Here is a 21572-nt window from a genome sequence, read left to right as displayed (position 1 = left end):
AAGGGAACCATATTCTGTCACAATATGAAGTTCTATCAAAATCAAAATGCAGTCTATTTTGCAGGAATTTTAGTTTTAAAATAGTCAATATCCTCTTGCAACATTTGAATGAAACATTTCCATTTTTTGTTTCCAAATTTTTTAGATTTGTTGTAATAGAATACAAAATCAAAAAGGAGGGGAGGGAAATTTTTGCATTTTCGTCTGCAGAGAATTTCAAAATGTTCAGGTTTTGTTCCTAATTGAAACAAAGCCAAATTCTGAAACCTCGAAATCCTTTGCAAAATGGAACTTCTGTCCTTTACACAGCTCTACTCATATCCTCTGTGAATCAGGTACAGTGGGGAACACGCAAACACATACAGGCCTGTGGGTTTTATGCAATACATGCTAGACGGGTTCTGAGGTTAAAAATGAACTTAATTCATACTTTTGAAGTATTCCATTGAAGTCTCTTAGTCACGTGATTTTCTTTTCAAAGTAATTTCAAAGTAATTTTTTCCAGACAGTAAAAGTTCCATTTTGAGTTAGGCACAAAGCGTGCAGGTGTTGTGCAATCTTCCTCGACACAGACTCTGCCAGCCATGCTTCTCAACCCTCCCCGGCCATTCTATTCCAATATACAAATCATGACCAAAACTCTCTCTGTGTCTAGTTACATGGTGGTTCTGCCATGTGCTAAACAGCTAGTAGGGACTGAACACACACGCACACAAAATCACATTTTCTTATGCAAAGTAAACTCAGCTCTCCAGAAGTAAAAATTTCCTCATCACATCACATCACAACCTTGCATTCCTCTTCTCCGACTAATTCATTTCCAGTTTTTGCATACCCGTCCCAAGTGCATTTTTCCTTGTTTTATTTTCTACTACTCACTTTACTATCCGATTAGACATAAATTCATATTCTTCCCCTCTCAATACTTTTTTCCAACCCTGAAGTATATCCAACTTCTGCCCTGCAAATACTATCTGTCTGCAGCACCAGTGTACTGCTTTGCTGTAGTAGGCCAGTCAAATTCCTTTCCCTCCCTCCCCTTAATTTACTGCCATTTCGGGAGCAAAAAATATATCTGCTGCAGAGAAGTCTGCTTAGTACTTTTACAACTCCTGGCTTTAGAGGCTACATCTACAATCGTTGAAACAAACTCTAAACAGTCAAGCATATAATTTTGTTCTGTACAGTCTTTAGTTTAATTTCAAAGTGTTTATTTCTTTTAGTTGGTTTATCCTCCTCCTCTGCCAGCCTCTTTTTCTCTTCCTCCTCCTCTTTTTGTTCAATTAATTATAAGCTTTATGAGGAAGAGACTCATGATTACATATTCAATACATTAGAGAAAGAAATGAAGCACTAAGATACTTAATCTCTCTGGCTGAAATAGACAGCCTAAAGTAGAATATAAAATGTGGGCATACCAGAATGCTGATCCACCAAAAACAATGCTTAACCCAGTTATTGTATTTTTGATTACACAGTATTTTCAGACATGAGTTGCCTTTTTCATTCACTACAAGTAACCAACCTTGGCAGCTTTCATTTTTAATCCACATTCTTATATGAACCATACACTATGTTCTTCCACACACCAACTGGTTACTGTTAGATGTGATAGTACACAATTCAAAAGACAGGACACACTCAGCCACATAAGATGCTGCCATTATTGGCGATCTCTAGCTTGTCCAGTGTGGCTATCCATATGTAGCATGCAACATTTAATTAGATGAAGTCTTGAGACTGTTCCTGAAATGGGATGATGACAGAGTTCCCTACATGACATTAGGCTGGCTTCTATTTCCACCACATTGCATTAATAAAATGCAACACCAACACCTTCGCTCCTAAACAGTTTGAATTTTAAATAATACACTGTTGAAGATCTCTTCAGATGGGAATATGTCTTTGACAGAAATAGAAACAAGTACCTGGATCTTGGTCTTGCCTTGCGTGTGTTCGATTCCTGAACAACTGAAACCAACAGATTACTTGTTAAAAACATTTTTTTAAAAAAAGAAGAGGTTTCTTTCTCTGCAGAATGATAGTTAGAATTAATTACAAACAAATGGAGGATGTCAGAGTGATGTTTATCCCTGCATAATAATGAGGATTCAATTGTTTTCACTCCTCACTCCCCATCTGTAACAGTGGACATTCTCATTACCCACATAAATCCTCTAGTTCTTTTTCTTAGTCCCATTGAGACTGACTATTCCAGCTCTTGGCTTCAGTTGTATCTTGCAGCAATAAGTTCCACAGTTTCAGAGTTGTTTAAAAAGTATTTCCTTTATTGATTTTAAATTTGTTGCATTTAGTCAGTTTTACTTTTCTTGTTTTATGAGACATGAAAAACAGCAGTGAATGATTTACCTTCTTGGAACCATTCCCTATATATGTACATCCCTTTCTATTAGTTTCCTCTCTAAACAAAAAGTAATTTAGAGAAATGTCACTTTGTGCTTGCTTTCAAATCTACTTCCCCGAAAGAGAGATTCTTGGGGTATTACACCAGTGTAATCAATTTTAAAAGTATAAGATTGATAAGTTCCTTTTTTTAAAAAATTGTTATACTAGATAGAATGCTAAAGAGAACCCAGAGGGATGGTACTAGAGAGAGACTTTCAGTGTTATTTGTTACCTTCAGAAAAACCAGTATTTTGCAGACAATTACCACACTCCAATATCTATCTGATCTTACCTTAGATTTTCCTACACAGGATCTATCTGTGGTAGCAGTTGGCAAACGTTGACTTTTTAATGGCTTGTATTATTCTTTTGTATGCACATACCAGTTAGGGGGTTTACAGACATACAGAACAAATGAGATAGCAGGCAACATAATGTAGATCCACAAACATGCACTTTTTCCTCACAAGAGAAGCTGTTTGCATGGCTTGTACACTATTGACTGAGGCTCTGCGTGGAGGATATACAGATGCAACTGGTAGTGATTAATGCTCAATAAAAAAACCACTTATGAACGAACCTCTCAGTAGATTAATGTCATCAACAAACTGACTCAGTGTAACCAACTCTTACTAGCAACTAAAAGAAGAGAGGAGAATGAGCAATGATGAATATCTTCTTTTTAGGTTTGAAACACCCACAGAATACAATTTTAGCAACAGATTTCTACAATCATATAACCCATTTTTAACAGTATTAACGATAACTATTGAATTATATGTATAATTTTTGGAAGATTTGCCTTCTCATTTTATATCCTTCAAGATGAATCATATTTTTAGAATATTTATATTTTCTTCAGATCCCCCCCCACAAAACTTTATGGAAGGTTGACATCAGAGTCCTCAAATGATGTTTGTTGAGGTGAACACGACGACATAGAGGGAAGACAGAATCCTATTTTGAACTGATTACTGTATTAAATAAAGAACTATATCAATGCAGTGTTATGGTCCAGGCCTTTTTTTAAGCAAGTGAAAGTCAGGAAATTCAAAATACCTCCAGAAAATGTAACAATACTTCAGTCCACTGCCTCAATGCACATAAGCCTGCATCTCACATAAAAAACACAAAAGAAAGGTCAGGGACACTAGCAATTCCCAATTCTTTTTTTTGGCAGGGGGGAACCTTAAAATGCAGATTCTGGACCTCTGGGCTGTAACCTAATGTCTTGGAGTCTGTTCAGATTTGGAAAATTAAAGAGAGTGTGGTGGTCTGCTTTAGAGGCTGAAGACTGAACTGAAAGCCATGCAGTAAATGGTGCTAATATGTTAAAGTAGTAGAAAAGAGAAAGGAAGAAACAAGTATTTCTTGACTATCCTAAAACACTTGTACATAGTCGCAACATACTGAGCTGCTTCTTGCTTGGCTTAAGCAGCAGGAGCAGAATTTAAGCTGTCATTTGGAAATGATTAAAGACCAAAATTTTTAAAGGAGGGTTCTCACATTCAATAATGTAATTTCATAGGGGCACCTAAATAAGTGGCCTGATTTGCAAAGGTGCTGAATCAAACAGTTTGCATTGGCTTCAAATTACTAATTTTTATGATGGTGAAGAAAACCTTCCAAATGTGAACCAATGAAATGCTGCCTACGGCACCAAGATTTGGGGGGTGCCAAAAAGCGGTGTCCCAATTTTTTTTTTTTTTTTTTTTACACTGTTGTTTAGGGGCAGGTACTTGTCAGTCTCCAGTGCTCGGACAGCAACCTCTTCATCTCTGAGTCGCCCCTCTTAGGCTCCCCGGCGGCTGCCACCGCGGCTGCCTGGGAGGATGCAATCATTTTTTAAAAGTAATTTTATTATTAAAAATTATCACTAGAGTGAAAGGAACATTACCAGTGAAATGAAATAACAAAACAAATTTAGGCTTATTTTGGTAAGAAAATTGTTTAGCTGACAAGTTCTTTAAATATATATATATTTTTTTTAAAAACACATGAAAATTTTCTCCTCTTACCTGTTTTGACAGACAAGTGTTGAGATGGTTTAAAATCCTTTGGTATTGTTTTGGCAGTAATGCTTATGTTCAGAGCTTAATTAAAAATAAATTGAAAGTTATTTTAAATTAATTATGTACCTGAAACAAAAGTCAGTAGCTCTCAACATTGATTAAGGCCCTATTAATAATATTTCATACATGCTGAAAAGAAATGTACACACATTAGGTAAATTATTCCTCACACCAACAGTGTGAAGTCACTATTATCTTTATTTAACTATGATAATAATAATAATAATAATAATAATAATAATTTAAAAAAAGTGAGACACAGAGCTGTAGGCCCAAGCTGTCAACTGACCACAAATTTTCGGTGCCTCAGCTTTTGGGTGTTTAACTTGAGAGACCGAGTACACAATTCAAAGGTGCTGAACACTTGCAACTCCAGTTAATGGGAACTGAGCATGTTCAGTGGTCAATAACTCTGTAAATTAGGACCTAAGCATCTCATGCTAGAAACGTAAAAACTGAGGCATTCAAAATCTTTTGATAACTTCGGTCTAAGTGACTTGCCCAAAGGCACACAGTGAGTCAGCAACCAAGCCAGGATCAGAACCCAGGAGCTCCCGGTTCTCTGGGCTTATTCCTCTAGCAAAGGTTTAGATCACAATATCCCTTTTCCACCAACACCTAAAACATCCCACATCAAGGATGTGAGCAAAACACAAACCAACCGAAAAAGTTGTACTCATTTTGCCGAGAACTGTATTATACGGGATCACTATGGATGAAACTCACTCATATGTCCTGAGTAAAAGGAACTTATGTGGACGTAGTCTGCTACCTCATTCCCATCTCTATTTCCACTATTATATACATTTAAATATACAATTAAGTGACAATGCAGAATTGATTTATCTGTGAGACGATGAAAATGAATGAGAATTTATTTCGCTTAAAACATCCTGAGCTACAGAATTCTGACTCCTCAAGAGTAAAGCTAAGCAAATAATTGATTTTTCCGTTCAGAGGCCAAACCGAAAAATTTCTGGGGATTTTTTCTGGGGGGGAAATCTGTTTCCATTTTAACAAAACATTGTGTTAGACCTCAACAAAATGCAAAACTGAAAAAAAAAACCCACTTTTTTCAGTTTTTCATTTTGTTCCGGTTGAACAAAATGTTTAGTTTGATCAAAATGAATTTTTTGTTCCGAATCATTTTGGGGTGTTTTAAAATAATCTCAAAATGAAATGCCATTTCAAAATGAAAAATCAAAACATTTCAAACCAAAAAGCAGAAACAAAACATTTTAATTTTCCCCCCGAAACCGCTAGGCAAATTCGCAAAAAGTTTCAGTGCCTCAAAAATGCATTTTTGGCAAATTTACTATTTGACAAAAAAATCATCCAGTTCTATCTGGGAGTTCTCCTTCTGGGCAGCACCCTGATGGAATATTCCCTTTTCTTTTGAATCCCATTAATAGTAATAACTTAAAGAATAAGACCAAGTGTACCTTCCATGCCTGAAATTGTGCCTTGGCTAAGAAAAAGAGGTAGATTTCCATAATCATATATAAAACAATTTGTAAATATGCATAAAGCAAAACTTCATCCTTATGGGACCATTACATACCTAAAGGCTTTCCTTGTTATCTAAGTATGTCAGCTACAGAGAATGAGGCAGATCTGAGGCAGGCCTAAAAGAAATCATCACTGGTTGTTTTATTACCTTTAAGGTTGAGATCCTGCACTCTTTACTCAAGCAAAATTCTTGTTGAAAAAAGGCAGAAAGTATGATATTAGGCCCATTTGGACCAACATTAAATTTAGAAGGTGTATTTGGGTTTTAAAGGTTATGCAAATATGAGGGGTTCATTTTAAAATAACTGACCATCATTTTGTTTTTCTTCAGCTCTGTTGCTGTCAGTAAGTCCTCTCTTTGGTTACTGTTACAAGCCTTTCTTTCAGTTTTACATAAATGCATAACTGACTCAGAAGCTAGATTTGCACAGATTTTGTTAGCAAAGGGAATTGTATAAAGCGGTTATTTACATCTAAAACCTAATGAACGAAGCAAAAAGACAAGACACTTTGCTCTCATACCTTGATTGTCATCACTATCTGCATCTTGTGTTAGGGCAGATTTATCAGGCATCTCCTCAACCGATGTCTTCTCACAGAAGAAAAAAAGATTGATTTATTATATAGATTGCTATATCAAATATGCAGAAACACTTCTATAGTCAAATGTTTAAGCACATGGACTAACAGAAATACAGCCCAATATTCTCTCCTGCACCAGATACACTCGAAGAAGTGGGGAGGGTCATTATGAAGACAATTATAGCCTTCTAGTGCACATAGACAATAATATGGTAGAATAAAAAAAAAATTGGTCACTGACTGGCTCAACAACAGAGGTCGCCATATCAAAGAGAATCAACGGCTCTGAGTTGATTGGATCTTCACGGACAGTTTCGACTGTTTTTTTTTTTTTTTTTTTAATATAAAGATGAAAACATTGGGGAGGAAAAGAGAAAAAAGTATTACAGTTCCATAGCTTCAGTTTTCATCATCATCAAAATCTACAATGAATTTCAGATTCACGTTGGGATGCTAGAGACAAATGTTTCAAGAGCCTAAATATCCAATCATAGTGGTCTAGCTGCAATGTACTAGAGGCCCAGACTCCAGATTGGCTTTTCCCCCATCTTCTGAGTCAAGGAATCATAAAGGTCAGAGGAAAAGGCTAAGGGCATGAAGCAATGCCCACTGAAGTGAATGGAAACACTTCCGTTGATTTCAATGGACTTTGGGTTGGGTGCTGTTTCAAAGAGGAGCTTAAAAGTAACTGCTGGCAGTTTCATCGACCTCATGAGAAATCTTCTGTCTTGTCTCCCAAGCTATTTGCTGCAAGGAAGTATGTACTGATGTGTGTGGAGGAGAGGGGGTACAAAGGGAGAAAGTATATCAGAGGAAAATATAGGAGACCAGAAAGAAAGTGCCGAGAGTCTCAGAAAACCAAAGAGAAAATATGGGCAGATAGTACTTCTTAATGTTAAAAATGAAAATGAATTGCTCCTTTACAAAACATACTGAAACTGTTAATTGATATTTCAAGTTTATTAAAACCCTCTGCCTTTGAAAGAGCCTGTTATCCACATGACCCATCTCCTATCATAACCTTCTTCATACATAAATCCAAGAAATCATTTCTGTTGTACTGTATTTCAGCAATTACAAATAAGGATGCTCTTTAAACTACCTGAATTTATGATGGATGGAAAGGGAAGAAGACAGAAAGAAAAAACATAATTGATTACATTGGTAATAAAATATGTTCAGTCTCTTGTGATCACATTTATGAACTCTTATTTCCTGAATAGCTGAACCACAAATTAAATTATGAAGGTGAATCACTGCACTCCCCAGAGACAATGATGAATCACTCTCTTTCTGAATCATATTTATACAGTGTATTATTTTTCAAAATAAAAACATCAGTTAGGAAAAAATCAGAACACTTCAGCCAAAATCATTTCGGGTCAGTTTTGAGGAAAGGTTTTACAATTCACTAATCATGGATAATTGGGCACATCTAAGCCTAGAGAGCACTGGCTGCTACAGCTCAACAGAAATACTGTCTGTCCCAGATTAGCGGGTGGGGCACGGGGGAGAGCGGGAGAGATAAAGACAAGAAGAAAAGAGCTGAGCCTGCTGATTGTCAAATGGTCTAATCAACTGCAATATGGTCAGATGACACTATCCTATCTCACCCAATAGCTAGACCTCCATAAATTCAATTTTTTTTCAAATGAACCAGCTAATAGAGAAAAAGTATTTCTTGGCACGTTTCCAGGCAGCACTGGACACCCTCACACCAGAGAAATGAGGAAGAGAGAAGCAGAATACCCAGCTCCTTATGAATGTGGGACCTAACTACCAAAGAAACAGTTCATAGGTTGGGAGAGCGGACTTATTTGGTGGTTGTTTTACAGGGAAAGACAGAGCCTGGTGAGTTACAGACAGAGGTGCTCAAAAGCTTATCTTGAAAATTAAATTAAAAATTAATTTACAATATGGCATTTTGAAAATCTTCTGCTGTATCCCCCCACTGCTAACAACTGCCCAATAAAAGATTTCATCTTACCACTAGATAACAGATATTTTATTACTACTATTCTACTCCTAGTATTACTGCTGATGCTGGCAGACCCAGTCAGATCAGGGCAACAGACCAATAGACTTTTGTATTAGTATAGATCAAAATGAGTAACTGTATGAGTGTACTCAGGTGTTTGAACTTCATGAAAATTAGAGGAATGTTACTTGTATTGTTTTCATTCATTTGTTCCTGTTATAATGTAACAACAAACATTTACATTGTGTACACCTCTGTAACTAAATAGCCCAACAAAGAAATCTTGTGAAATGCCAATGAAGGACTTAAACAGAAAATATTAATTTCAAAGCAAGTGGCCATTGTGTATGATGGCTCTTCACTCCCCATTGCCAAAAGAAAAGCCAATGTGGGTAGAGAGACTGTCAGCTTGCTTTCGGAGTGAAGAAACTACAAATATGGACTTACGGAAAGATCCTTCATCTCTGGACTGTTTGGACTTTTACAGCGAAGTGTACCAGATGCAAAGCAGAGATCCCCAGAGACAATCTGGGTACCCTGAGAAGACTTTTGGGAGACCGGCAGTTTATTACATCACTGCCGCCATTTAGAACTACAAACAGTGACTCACCTGTTATAAGAAAAGGAGTACTTGTGGCACCTTAGAGACTAACAAATTTATTAGAGCATAAGCTTTCGTGAGCTACAGCTCACTTCATCGGATGCATCCCAGACCTCCGGGATCTAATTTGGATATGGATAGAGCCCTTTTTAATGTTTTTTTAATGTTTTTAATCAAGTAAATACTAATGGAAACTGCGTGATCATGGGAGACTTTAACTTCCCATATATAGACTGGAGGACCAGTGCTAGTAATAATAATAGGGCTCAGATTTTTCTAGATGCGATAGCTGATGGATTCCTTCATCAAGTAGTTGCTGAACCGACTAGAGGGGATGCCATTTTAGATTTAATTTTGGTGAGTAGCGAGGACCTCATAGAAGAAATGGTTGTAGGGGACAATCTTGGCTCAAGTGATCATGAGCTAATTCAGTTCAAACTAAATGGAAGGATTAACAAAAATAAACCTGCAACTAGGGTTTTTTATTTCAAAAGGGCTGACTTTCAAAAATTAAGGAAATTAGTTAGGGAAGTGGATTGGACTGAAGAACTTATGGATCTAAAGGTAGAGGAGGCCTGGGATTACTTTAAATCAAAGCTGCAGAAGCTATCGGAAGCCTGTATCCCAAGAAAGGGGAAAAAATTCATAGGAAGGAGTTGTAGACCAAGCTGGATGAGCAAGCATCTTGGAGAGGTGATTAAGAAGAAGCAGAAAGCATACAGGGAGTGGAAGATGGGAGGAATCAGCAAGGAAAGCTACCTAATTGAGGTCAGAACATGTAGGGATAAAGTGAGACAGGCTAAAAGTCGAGTAGAGTTGGACCTTGCAAAGGGAATTAAAACCAATAGTAAAAGGTTCTATAGCCATATAAATAAGAAGAAAACTAAGAAAGAAGAAGTGAGGCCGCTTAACACTGAGGATGGAGTGGAGGTTAAAGATAATCTAGGCATGGCCCAATATCTAAACAAATACTTTGCCTCAGTCTTTAATAAGGCTAAAGAGGATCTTGGGGATAATGGTAGCATGGCAAATGGGAATAAGGATATGGAGGTAGATATTACCATATCTGAGGTAGAAGCGAAACTGAAACAGCTTAATGGGACTAAATCGGGGGGCCCAGATAATCTTTATCCAAGAATATTAAAGGAATTGGCACCTGAAATTGCAAGCCCATTAGCAAGAATTTTTAATGAATCTGTAAACTCAGGAGTAGTACCGAATGATTGGAGAATTGCTAATATAGTTCCTATTTTTAAGAAAGGAAAAAAAAAGTGATCCGGGTAACTACAGGCCAGTTAGTTTGACATCTGTAGTATGCAAGGTCCTGGAAAAAATTTTGAAGGAGAAATTAGTTAAGGACATTGAAGTCAATGGTAAATGGGACAAAATACAACATGGTTTTACAAAAGGTAGATCGTGCCAAACCAACCTAATCTCCTTTTTTGAAAAGGTAACAGATTTTTTAGATAAAGGAAACGCAGTGGATCTAATTTACCTAGATTTCAGTAATGCATTTGATACCGTGCCACATGGGGAATTATTAGTTAAATTGGAGAAGATGGGGGTCAATATGAACATCAAAAGGTGGATAAGGAATTGGTTAAAGGGGAGACTGCAACGGGTCCTACTGAAAGGCGAACTGTCAGGTTAGAGGGAGGTTACCAGTGGAGTTCCTCAGGGATCGGTTTTGGGACCAATCTTGTTTAATCTTTTTATTACTGACCTTGGCACAAAAAGTGGGAGTGTGCTAATAAAATTTGCAGATGATACAAAGCTGGGAGGTATTGCCAATTCGGAGAAGGATCGGGATATTATACAGGAGGATCTGGATGACCTGGTAAACTGGAGTAATAGTAATAGGATGAAATTTAATAGTGAGAAGGTAATAGTGTAAGGTTATGCATTTAGGGATTAATAACAAGAATTTTAGTTATAAGTTGGGGACGCATCAATTAGAAGTAACGGAAGAGGAGAAGGACCTTGGAGTATTGGTTGATCATAGGATGACTATGAGCTGCCAATGTGATATGGCTGTGAAAAAAGCTAATGCGGTTTTGGGATGCATCAGGAGAGGCATTTCCAGTAGGGATAAGGAGGTTTTAGTACCGTTATACAAGGCACTGGTGAGATCTCACCTAGAATACTGTGTGCAGTTCTGGTCTCCCATGTTTAAAAAGGATGAATTCAAACTGGAGCAGGTACAGAGAAGGGCTACTAGGATGATCCGAGGAATGGAAAACTTGTCTTATGAAAGGAGACTTAAGGAGCTTGGCTTGTTTAGCCTAACTAAAAGAAGGTTGAGGGGAGATATGATTGCTCTCTATAAATATATCAGAGGGATAAATACAGGAGAGGGAGAGGAATTATTTAAGCTCAGCACCAACGTGGACACAAGAACAAATGGGTATAAACTGGCCACCAGGAAGTTTAGACTTGAAATCAGACGAAGGTTTTTAACCATCAGAGGAGTGAAGTTTTGGAATAGCCTTCCAAGGGAAGCAGTGGGGGCAAAAGATCTATCTGGTTTTAAGATTCTACTTGATATGGAGGAGATGGTATGATGGGATAATGGGATTTTGGTAAGTAATTGATCTTTAAATATTCAGGGTAAATAGGCCAAATCCCCTGAGATGGGATATTAGATGGATGGGATCTGAGTTACCCAGGAAAGAATTTTCTGTAGTATCTGGCTGGTGAATCTTGCCCATATGCTCAGGGTTTAGCTGATTGCCATATTTGGGGTCAGGAAGGAATTTTCCTCCAGGGCAGATTGGAGAGGCCCTGGAGATTTTTCGCCTTCCTCTGTAGCATGGGGCATGGTTGACTTGAGGGAGGCTTCTCTGCTCCTTGAAGTCTTTAAACCATGATTTAAGGACTTCAATAGCTCAGACATGGGTGAGGTTTTTCATAGGAGTGCGTGGGTGAGATTCTGTGGCCTGTGCTGTGCAGGAGGTCGGACTAGATGATCAGAATGGTCCCTTCTGACCTTAGTATCTATGAAACATTGCCCTGTGATCAGAAATGGCACTGGTAAGATCATATACAAGTAGTCCCACGAGATAAACATGATGATCACACCATGCAAAGTGAGAATAAAACTCAGCAATATTATGAAACATTGCCTATTGTCTGGTGGTGATATTGCACAGCTGCATTTGACAAGAGAAGAGCGGTGTTTTGACCATGAAATTTTCCCCATAACAAGAGGGAGGATGAAGTGATTGGAAAACAGCCTTACACCACTGGGGCTCAGCTGGTATAACGTACCATTATTCTTTTATTTGGATGCAGAGTTTGAAGGGACTTCCACGACAGCAATGCATGCCAATTTTTAGAGGCCTAACAATTCTGAGCCATAGCCCTGTCCACAAATTGTCACTTGATTCACTACCCTAACAAGCTAAGACCTTCAAATGCCACAGCTTACAAACTCTGAATTGACACATCCAGGCGCAATGGGATGGCAACAATCATGAGGCGGGTAAGGTTATTCCAGCTTTTAGGCCTTTAAACCTCTCAAGTTTACAAATTTCATGAGATCACTTAGTTTTCTAAAATTCTTCTGACTGAACTATTGTCCCCTTAACTCAGTTATTTGGCCTGTATTTATATTAATATAAAATACCATTATCTTTTTAGGTGGTCCATCAGGCCTGGATTAGTCCAGGGCTGGGTCCTGAACCTAGGGAGGTGCCAGGATCATTCAAAAGTTAGATGTGCTGATCCAGTACTGGTAAATAGATAGACTGTGGCATTATGACTGGCAGTGGAGGCAGGCAGCATGGGCTGGGTGGCAGTGGCCCACCACCTCACAGCCGACTGGGTGGCGATATCTCCATTGGTGGCACTAGCAGGACCATGGATGAAATATATTTCACAGGGAAGCCAGAAGGAACTTGAGACCAAAATTTTGGGAAGCACTCTGTACCCAGCAGCTCCTGTTGCTCTCCTGTTCTCCATGGGAGCTGCTGTGTGTGGAGAAATTTTGAAGTGCTGCCTGCTTCATTTAGATACCTAAATGGGGGTTGAGCGTTTTTAAAAATCTATCCACTGGAGTGAAAAAGGGAAGAGCATCAATTCCCTCTGTTCCAGCTCACGACAGAGGCCAAAGTTAACCAAGGGAAGGAGGATGCAGCAGGCAGCACATGCTTACTTAGACCTGTAGACCCAAACTGTTGCTACATATTGCACCAAATCTGGGGTAACAAGCAGTCACCAGAGACTGGGGGGGGTCAAAGACCAGAACAGTTGAGAAAGGTACATTTTATTCCCTTTCAATGGGATTTCTGGGGACAAAATGGGAGTTGGGGCTCTGAAAAAGGAAGAAAGCATCTTTGAGGAGGAGTGTGCTGCCAAGGTGACGGGGCAGAAGGGTCTGTAAGGAGATCCTGACTAGAATGAAGCTTGTCCCTGACAAAGGCCAACATTTTGGCCAATACAATCTCCAATAGCATTAATATGCCCCAGTCTATCTGGAGTCCTCTGATCAATTGCCTTCCACAGCAGCACAGACCTTCTTTCCCATTGTTTGTTACAACCTCTGCAAGACAGGAGCTTGAGAAGAAAAGAATATGCAACTTTCTCCCTGCATTTGACCCACAGACTCCCAACTTGTCACAGCACAGAATCCTCAGGAGGAGGATGTAGACTGTGTCGCTCACGCATACTTGTTGAAAGGAGGCCGGTCTACCCTGTCCAGTTACTGAATGAATTGCTGAAAGAAGAACAGTAAGATGGACAAAAGGCAAGCTTAAAACAGATAGCCCACTTGAAATTCCACAGATATGTGTGATGTATTAATTGCTAGGTGGCCTACTAATGTAAATTCCTTAATGTAACTATAGTCCTCAGTAATTTTCTTACCTCAGTTCGATTAAAATCCCTGGTCTGTTGACTAACTGGCAATGAGTCAGAATAAGAATCCAATAATGCGAAGTCACATTTAGGCTTAAGGGAAGCTGGAGGGAAAGCAAAGATACGTCTTTAACACCACACATATTTTACATGCATTGGATTATTATTTTTCTTCCCCACCCCTTCATACTGCCTCTGATCTAGATAACAAGGTGATAAGTACTGTATAGAAAATCATTTTCTCTTGTATTATTTTTAAGTAACAGCATGTAGTGATGTATAAGTCTAATATACTGTAGAAACAACTGGGTGAAACTGAGGACAGATTTTGATACTATTCAGCCACCCGAAAACAACCGTGACTGGTTTTATTTGTGCCTGTTCTTCAACTGATCTAGAGTCAATATAGTTGGCATTGCAGACTGGAGTGTTAGAACTATAAAACCTATTTGACAGGCCTGCAACTTCCTGTTTGCGTTATCTAGAATGGGAATTGTATTAGAACCCACACTACGCAATATAACTAAATGTCAGTGAAAAGCATGAAGACTAATCAAAACACGTGCTTCAGTTTGTATCATCTTTAATAGTTTTCAATCAAGTAAATACTGGGAGCAGGAGAAACAACCCTGCAATTTGTTAAGGTAACATTTGCAACATCCATGTTTTTGTTCAATATACAAAGGCCCTTCTGCTAACGCTCCTCAGGGATTAATCTCTTTAAATCATTAAGCATCTTTGTATCTAGAAAACTATTTTTCTTAAGATTAATATGTTGAGTAGCAGAATAACCAATTCACAAGTCCAGTTTCTGATTAGCATCTGGTCCCTCCAAACAAACTAAGCTTTTACAAATCTGTATTAATTTAAAATACAATTAGGTTACTAGACAGGGCAATCAGCTTTACATTTTTTTATTTTAATTCAAGAAAAACTTTCAAAGCAAAACATAGTGGGTCAAGTTCTTAATGGGAGTTACGCCAGCACAGAATTTAGCCCTGAACTTGTAGTTCACAAAACAAGCCATATAAGTAGCAAAATTCATTCATCCTTAAATGCTTCTTTTGCAAGTCATTTTTTTATTTTAAACTTTAACATTTCGATCAAATGCAAAAAATTCTGCTTGATCCATATGAGTAAAGGACTTGGTCTACCTCATACTGGACTTAATACAACAGGCTAATGAGAATTGCTATCAAATAGACTTACATTCCTAAATGGCCAAGCAAAACCTTGATTTCATAGACATTAAACTACGATACAGGACTTCTCCCATAAAAAGTTTCATACCGAGTTGTCATAAATTCTAGCGTTGTACTTGGAAGTGGGTATAAAAAGGGTCCATAACATATATGGGAAAGCACACCCTACTGATTTACTTATTTATTTATATTTATATTCCAAAAGTTGTTGGTTCAGAAGCCTGTACTGTATATGATTCACTGTGCAAGGTTATTTTTTTTCTATACACACTTCTTTCAAAATCTCTATCTTTATTTGTGAATCTTGTCTAAGTAGAGCGGTAAGTATTAGCTAAATGTCAAATCCCTCAACTACTCTGCCAATATCACTGCTAGAATTAATGGTTAGCCCATGAAAAGCTTTGCTGCTTAAAAGAAACAAAACAGAGCTCATTTAGGAAGATAAAAGGCTGCAGTGCAAACAGGGGAGCTCAGAACAAAAACTAGGTGCAAATAAGAGGAAAAAATATATGGGAAAAAACCTCCCAGGCAACTGTCTACCCTACTTTTTAAAATGTAATGTTTGGAGTTACATGGAAGATGGCTACAGAGGCATGCTGATTTCAGTTATTATTAATTGTATGTATTATAGTACTGCCTGGAAGCCAGCCCCCATTGTTCTAGGCACTGTACAAACATGTAATAATGGGACAGTCCCTGCCACAAAGAGCTTACAATCTAAATATATAAGACTATAGACAACAGGTGGCTACAACAAGCAGATCAGGAAGCACAAGGACACAGTGAGATACCATCGGCTAGGACAATAAGCAGCCATTATCTTCTGCCTTTGTTTCTCCTCATGTATTTTTTTCATTAAAATTAAGTAGATATTAGAAGTGCCAAACTGACATAATGAAAACTGAGGTCCTCTATCAACAGATCAGATATTAGATGGACAGCAACAATGCAAGCTTCCCCCACCATCCTGCCAACGTGCCTCAACTCTGACCTGGAGGAAACACCTCAAAGGGTGGAGAAACGCAGACACTCACTCCGTGCTCATTCAGTCCTTGCTCTGTGCTCAAACTGCCAGTAAAAGGTGCTAACTAGTGCAAACTGTGGTGATGACTTTTCTTTTTAATATTAGAACCTTTCTTCTAGCCAGGAATGAGACAGAGACAACCAAACATGCTTCATGTAGGTCACCAGACTACTCTCAGGCTAGGTCTACACTACAGACCTATAGCGATATAATTACGTTGCTCAAGGGGGTGAAAAATTTACCCCTCTGAATGACATAGTTATACTGACCTAACCTTCCATATAGACAGCTTCTCCTGCTGACATAGCTACCCCCTCTCAGGGAGGTGGATTAATTACGCTGACAGGAGAAGCTCTCCTGTCAGCATAGGAGCGTCTTCACTAAAGTGCTACAATGGAAAGGTGCAGCTGAAGACAAACCCTCAGTCACAAGCAGCACAAACTAGCTTCTAGCTAGTGACCTAGATGTGTCAGACATTGTATTCCAGTATCGTCTTCCTGAGCTATCCATTTTCAGTTGTCCCTTCTAGAAAAGTCCCAAACAATGTAATAGGTACAAAACCATTAGTCTCCACTGAAAATTTCTACTGAAAAGATTCTAAAACCCTTTAATTTTACAGAAAATTGTACTAACTCTAGAGGATTTTGAAATTTTTAAACTATCCTATAAATTTCTCTTGTAAGGATATGTAATTACCTATTAAATTCTATGAGATGGCTTAAAAAGCTTAGAGAAAAGTTATTATCTATTAAATACTATAATACTTTTTGATACTTTTTTTAAATATTCATTATTCGTAGGATGACAAACATTCTGCAATAGTTAGAAACAAAGCTGTTTGCAATTAAGCCTTTTGTTCTCAAATTTGCAGTGGAAATGCCTTTAGTTAATAAAAGCTTGGTGGATATTTATGAAGAGCTGGATGCAATTCAAGTATTTGGTTTTAATTCAAAACAATAGGAGGAAGCCAAGAGAAAAACTGAAGTCATGGAGATGAGGAAGGCTAGCTTAGAGAAAACACAACCTGATTCCTGCCAAGTGAGAGGTTCATAGTGTGGTCAGAGAAATGCCCTATTACTAATTCTTTCTATTACAGTAGCACCCAGAGGCCCTAATCATGACATGCTCAAGGTTCTACAGTGAAAGACACTGTATAGAAAGACAAGATCCCTGTCTTGAACAGCTTACAGTCTAATTTAAAATGAGACTAGAAGCGAGCATAACAAACAGGAAGGAGATCCTGAGGGGCGGAAGATGAACGCGATAGTGATAAGGACACACGATTATGCAGACTAATCATGTGAACATCTTGAAGGTTGATGTTTCATAAACAGTTTATACCAGGGGTGGCCAACCTGTGGCTCTGGAGTCACATGCAGCTCTTCAGAGATTAATATGCATAGGTGTTGACTCTGGGGCTGGAGCTACAGACATAACTTTCCAATGTGCCGGGGGGTGCTCAATGCTCAACTCCCTGCTCTGTCCCAGGCTCTGCCCCCACTCCACCCCTTCCCCCAAGGTCTCTGCCCTTCCCCCAAGCTTGCCATGCCCTTGGTCATCTCCCCTCCCTCCTCCCCCGAGCCTCCTGCGCACTGCAAAACAGCTGATCGCAGCAGGTGGGAGGTGTGGAGAGGGAGTGGGAGGCACTGATTGGTAGAGCTGCCAGCAGGTGGGAAGCGCTGGGGCCTGGAGCGGGGGAAGCTTATAGGGGACTGCTGATGTATTACTGTGGCTCTTTGGCAATGTACATTGGTAAATTCTGGCTCCTACTAAGGCTCAGGTTGGTCACTTCTGGTTTTTATCCTTGGATATGAAGATGGTGGATTGTAGAGAACAGGAAGCTGACAGAAATTACTTCAGTGAATTGATACATGGGGGACATTTAATTTTTTAAACTACAACTTGATTTGCTCTTTTCCTCTCCTTTAATAGTGCCAGCAAATTTAATGGAGATTTTATTAGCTCTCATATATTATCTCTTAGCACTGTAACTATTATCAGTAATTAATCCTCTTCACCCTAGAAAGCTGTGCACCTTTTTTAATGGAAGGGTATGCACTTCAGTGTTAATGAGTAATGAAAATTGACAACATATGTCAACAGCGCTCAACTGTACCTCAGTAGTGAGGTACACCACACATTGTAGACTCATTTATCCCCATCCCACACAAACTGGTGAAATCTCACTATTGTAAAATATTAACAGTAGGAATGGCTGATGAGGAAAATGAGTTATAGAAAAATCTGAGCTCTGCTAAAACCAGTAAACATTCAAGATAATCTATACAGCATTTAAGATAACCTGTAAAGCAGGTCAGTAATATTCCATCATTTCAAACATGCCTCCAAGAGTCATTAGGGCAAGACAACACATAAGCTAAAAGTCACCTACTTCATATGTAAAGTCTTGTGACATCCAGATTTGCCACAGATAACCATCTCCCACTCCTAGCTATGCCTCAGGTTAGTAGAATCCTAGTAGACCCTAGTATTTCAACAGAACATGGAGACAGCCTATAGGGAACAGAGACTTTGGGGTGGAGGGGTCCCCTCAAGTTCCTTCCAGACTCCACTTCAAATCCTCATACTGTCTTTCTCTCCCCTCAGCCCATGCCCAAGGGGCTCCTGGAACAAAAACAAAAAAAGAAAAGTCTTCTCCCCTCTTTCTTCCCTTATAGGGGAGAGGAGACTATAGAAAATTGAAAAGACGCAAGGGTGACTTGGAATTTAGGCAGTCTTCCTGGGTCAGCCCTTAGATCTTAATCTACCCGAGGTCCACCTCCAGCCCCTCCTCATAGGGTGTGCTGCTCTGAGGCTGGGCTGTGCAGCTTCAGAGTAGTGAGACTTATTGCCGTTTCCCTCAGGGCAGTGTGACAAAGTTCCTCCTCTACCTTGGTGGGTCTTGCGCTTATTGGTGGATTTGCTCACCTTGGAGCCTCACAGCAGCCCTCAGCTTGGCTGTTTTTCTGAACCCACAGTCCAATACAATGACTCCTGTGTCTGACCACGAGTTGGAAGGTTTGGGGGGAACCCAGGCCCGCCCTCTACTCGGGGTTCCAGCCCAGGGCCCTGTGGAATGCAGCTGTCTAGAGTGCCTCCTGGAACAGCTGTGTGACAGCTACAACTCCCTGGGCTACTTCCCCATGGCCTCCTCCCAACACCTTCTTTATCCTCACCATAGGACCTTCCTCCTGGTGTCTGATAATGCTTGTACTCCTCAGTCCTCCAACAGTTCACATTCTCACTCTCAGCTCCTAATGCCTCTTGCTCCCAGCTCCTCACACGTGCACCATAAACTTAAGCGAGCTCCTTTTTAAATCCAGATGCACTGATTAGCCTGCCTTAATTGATTTTAGCAGCTTCTTGATTGGCTGCAGGTGTTCTAATCAGCCTGTCTGTCTTAATTGTCTCCAGAAGATTTCTGATTATTCTGGAACCTTCCCTGTTACCTTACCCAGGGAAAAGGGGCCTACTTAACCTGGGGCTAATATATCTGCTTTCTATTACTCTCCTGTAGCCATCTGGCACGACCCTGTCACAGCAGGCTTGTCTCAGCTGTCTGGGACAGGGCAACCTTCTCCCTGTTCACATCCCCCGCCCTCTTTCCTGTAGCAGGTTTTCCCTTTTGAACATCCATGCCCCCACCCAGCTCCAGAACAAGTCTTGCAGGTGTGCCTCATTGGTGCTGAACAGGCCCAGAGGAGCTTATTAGTCCCCTCTGTCAGTGTGCAGGTGTGCTCCTTCACAGAGACATGCTGCTGCTCCTTTTTTTTTTTTTTTTTTAAATAATTATTTTTTGGTTCTTCTTTAGCATTTTCCCTTTAAGCATAACTAAAAATCATTGTTTTATCAAGCTACATTGAGAGGTACTACTCAGCTTCTAGCTAAATCTTTGTCTCTTACTAAAAAAGGCTGTTCTGGGTGACTGATGAGTTTCTGAAATGGTACAGGAACATCACAGCCTCACCTGGGTGAAGGTAATCTGGCAGTAAGGTCTCCGGCAGCGTATCTGGCAATGGATAACCATTCTTCCTAGCAACAATGAGGTGAAATGCAGCACAGAATTCTGGCAGCATCAGCGCTCCATCACAGTCTACATCGCTCAGCTCCCTGTGAACATGGTATTCACATATTTTTTGAGCCACTGCAGGAATGAAGCATATACACACACACACACACACACACACACACACACACACACACACAGAGTATATCCTTTATGTAGAAAGGTAACAATACCCAAGTAAGTGGAATTTATTTTTTTAAACGTTTCCCTTTGAGAAGTGGAACAACCTGACTTTCCAATTGTAGGAAGATTTTATATGGGAAAAAAGTGCTTTCTCTTTACGCCACATCATCCAATATTTTCTATCTGGTATTTCAAAAGCTGAAATTTGTCAAGAAATTACATCTGAGTACCCAAATTCAATCTCTCTTTCTGAAATGGTGTTGACAACAGTTCGGTTGGTCTATGCTAGCACTTAAACCCTATTCGGTAATGTTTCAGGCAGACCAATCAATACAAACAGTTTTCAAAAAGTGCTTAATTACCAAGCGTAGACTGGCCTTAAAAGCTGCACAGCCGGATTAACTAATGCTGGTGGCAGTTTGGAATGTTAGCGTTAAACTGCCCGTTAGCATTGCTGTCAGTTTAGTTTTAGTTTTAGGGCATGGCTACACTTGCAGATGTAGAGCGCTTTGAATTAAACCAGCCTTCAGAAAGCGCAGTAGGGAAAGCGCTGCAGTCTGTCCACCCTGACAGCTTCAAGCGCTGGTGTGGCCTCATTTGCAGCACTTGCAGCGGTGCATTGTGGGCAGCTATCCCAGCATGCAAGTGACTGCAATGTGCTTTTCAAATGGGGGGGGTGGGGTGGAGTGTGTTGTGTGTATGTGGGGGGGGAGAGAGAGTGGGTTTTTGGGGGGGCTGAGAGCGTATCAGCATGCTGTCTTGTAAGTTCAGACAGCAGCAGACCTCCCCCCCACCTCTCTCTCTCTCTCTCACAGCATTCCACACTAATGACTTGCTTTGTCTCGAAGCAGATAAGCAAGCCAGCTGTCAGAAATGGAGCTTTCAAAGGGCATATCCACATTCCTGCAGCAATTCAAAAACAATGACAAGAGTGGCCACTTGATTTAAGGGGATTATGGGACGTGTAGAACTGATCAATGAAATTGTTTTTAATTGTTCACTTTATTAACGTAACTTCATAAGCAAAGTTTTATGAATGAAACAACAACTTGCTATTTGAGTTTCACCCTTTAATCCAATTGCTGCTTAAATCACTGAAATTTGCACTGTTTCAACCTTGTAACTTCTGCTCACTGTTTGCCATTCCTAACACTT

At 39.6% G+C, this 21572-nt stretch overlaps 1 protein-coding gene across 11 annotated transcripts in view; it reads right to left on the bottom strand.

The window, feature by feature from the left end:
• Positions 1-21572, bottom strand: part of REPS2 (RALBP1 associated Eps domain containing 2) — a 139616-nt gene that overhangs the window by 50669 nt on the left and 67375 nt on the right. For all 11 annotated transcript variants that reach the window (XM_043504345.1, XM_043504313.1, XM_043504310.1 and 8 more), the window contains exons 8-12: positions 20196-20338; positions 14012-14106; positions 6510-6576; positions 4425-4499; positions 1929-1971 (exon numbers count right to left, since the gene is read on the bottom strand). In XM_043504345.1, coding sequence (XP_043360280.1) covers positions 1929-1971; positions 4425-4499; positions 6510-6576; positions 14012-14106; positions 20196-20338 — 423 coding nt within the window. The remainder of the gene's footprint in view (positions 1-1928; positions 1972-4424; positions 4500-6509; positions 6577-14011; positions 14107-20195; positions 20339-21572) is intronic.

Source organism: Dermochelys coriacea, chromosome 1, assembly GCF_009764565.3.
Source record: "Dermochelys coriacea isolate rDerCor1 chromosome 1, rDerCor1.pri.v4, whole genome shotgun sequence".
NCBI lineage: Eukaryota > Metazoa > Chordata > Testudines > Dermochelyidae > Dermochelys > Dermochelys coriacea.
This window is presented reverse-complemented; position numbering and strand designations above follow the sequence as displayed.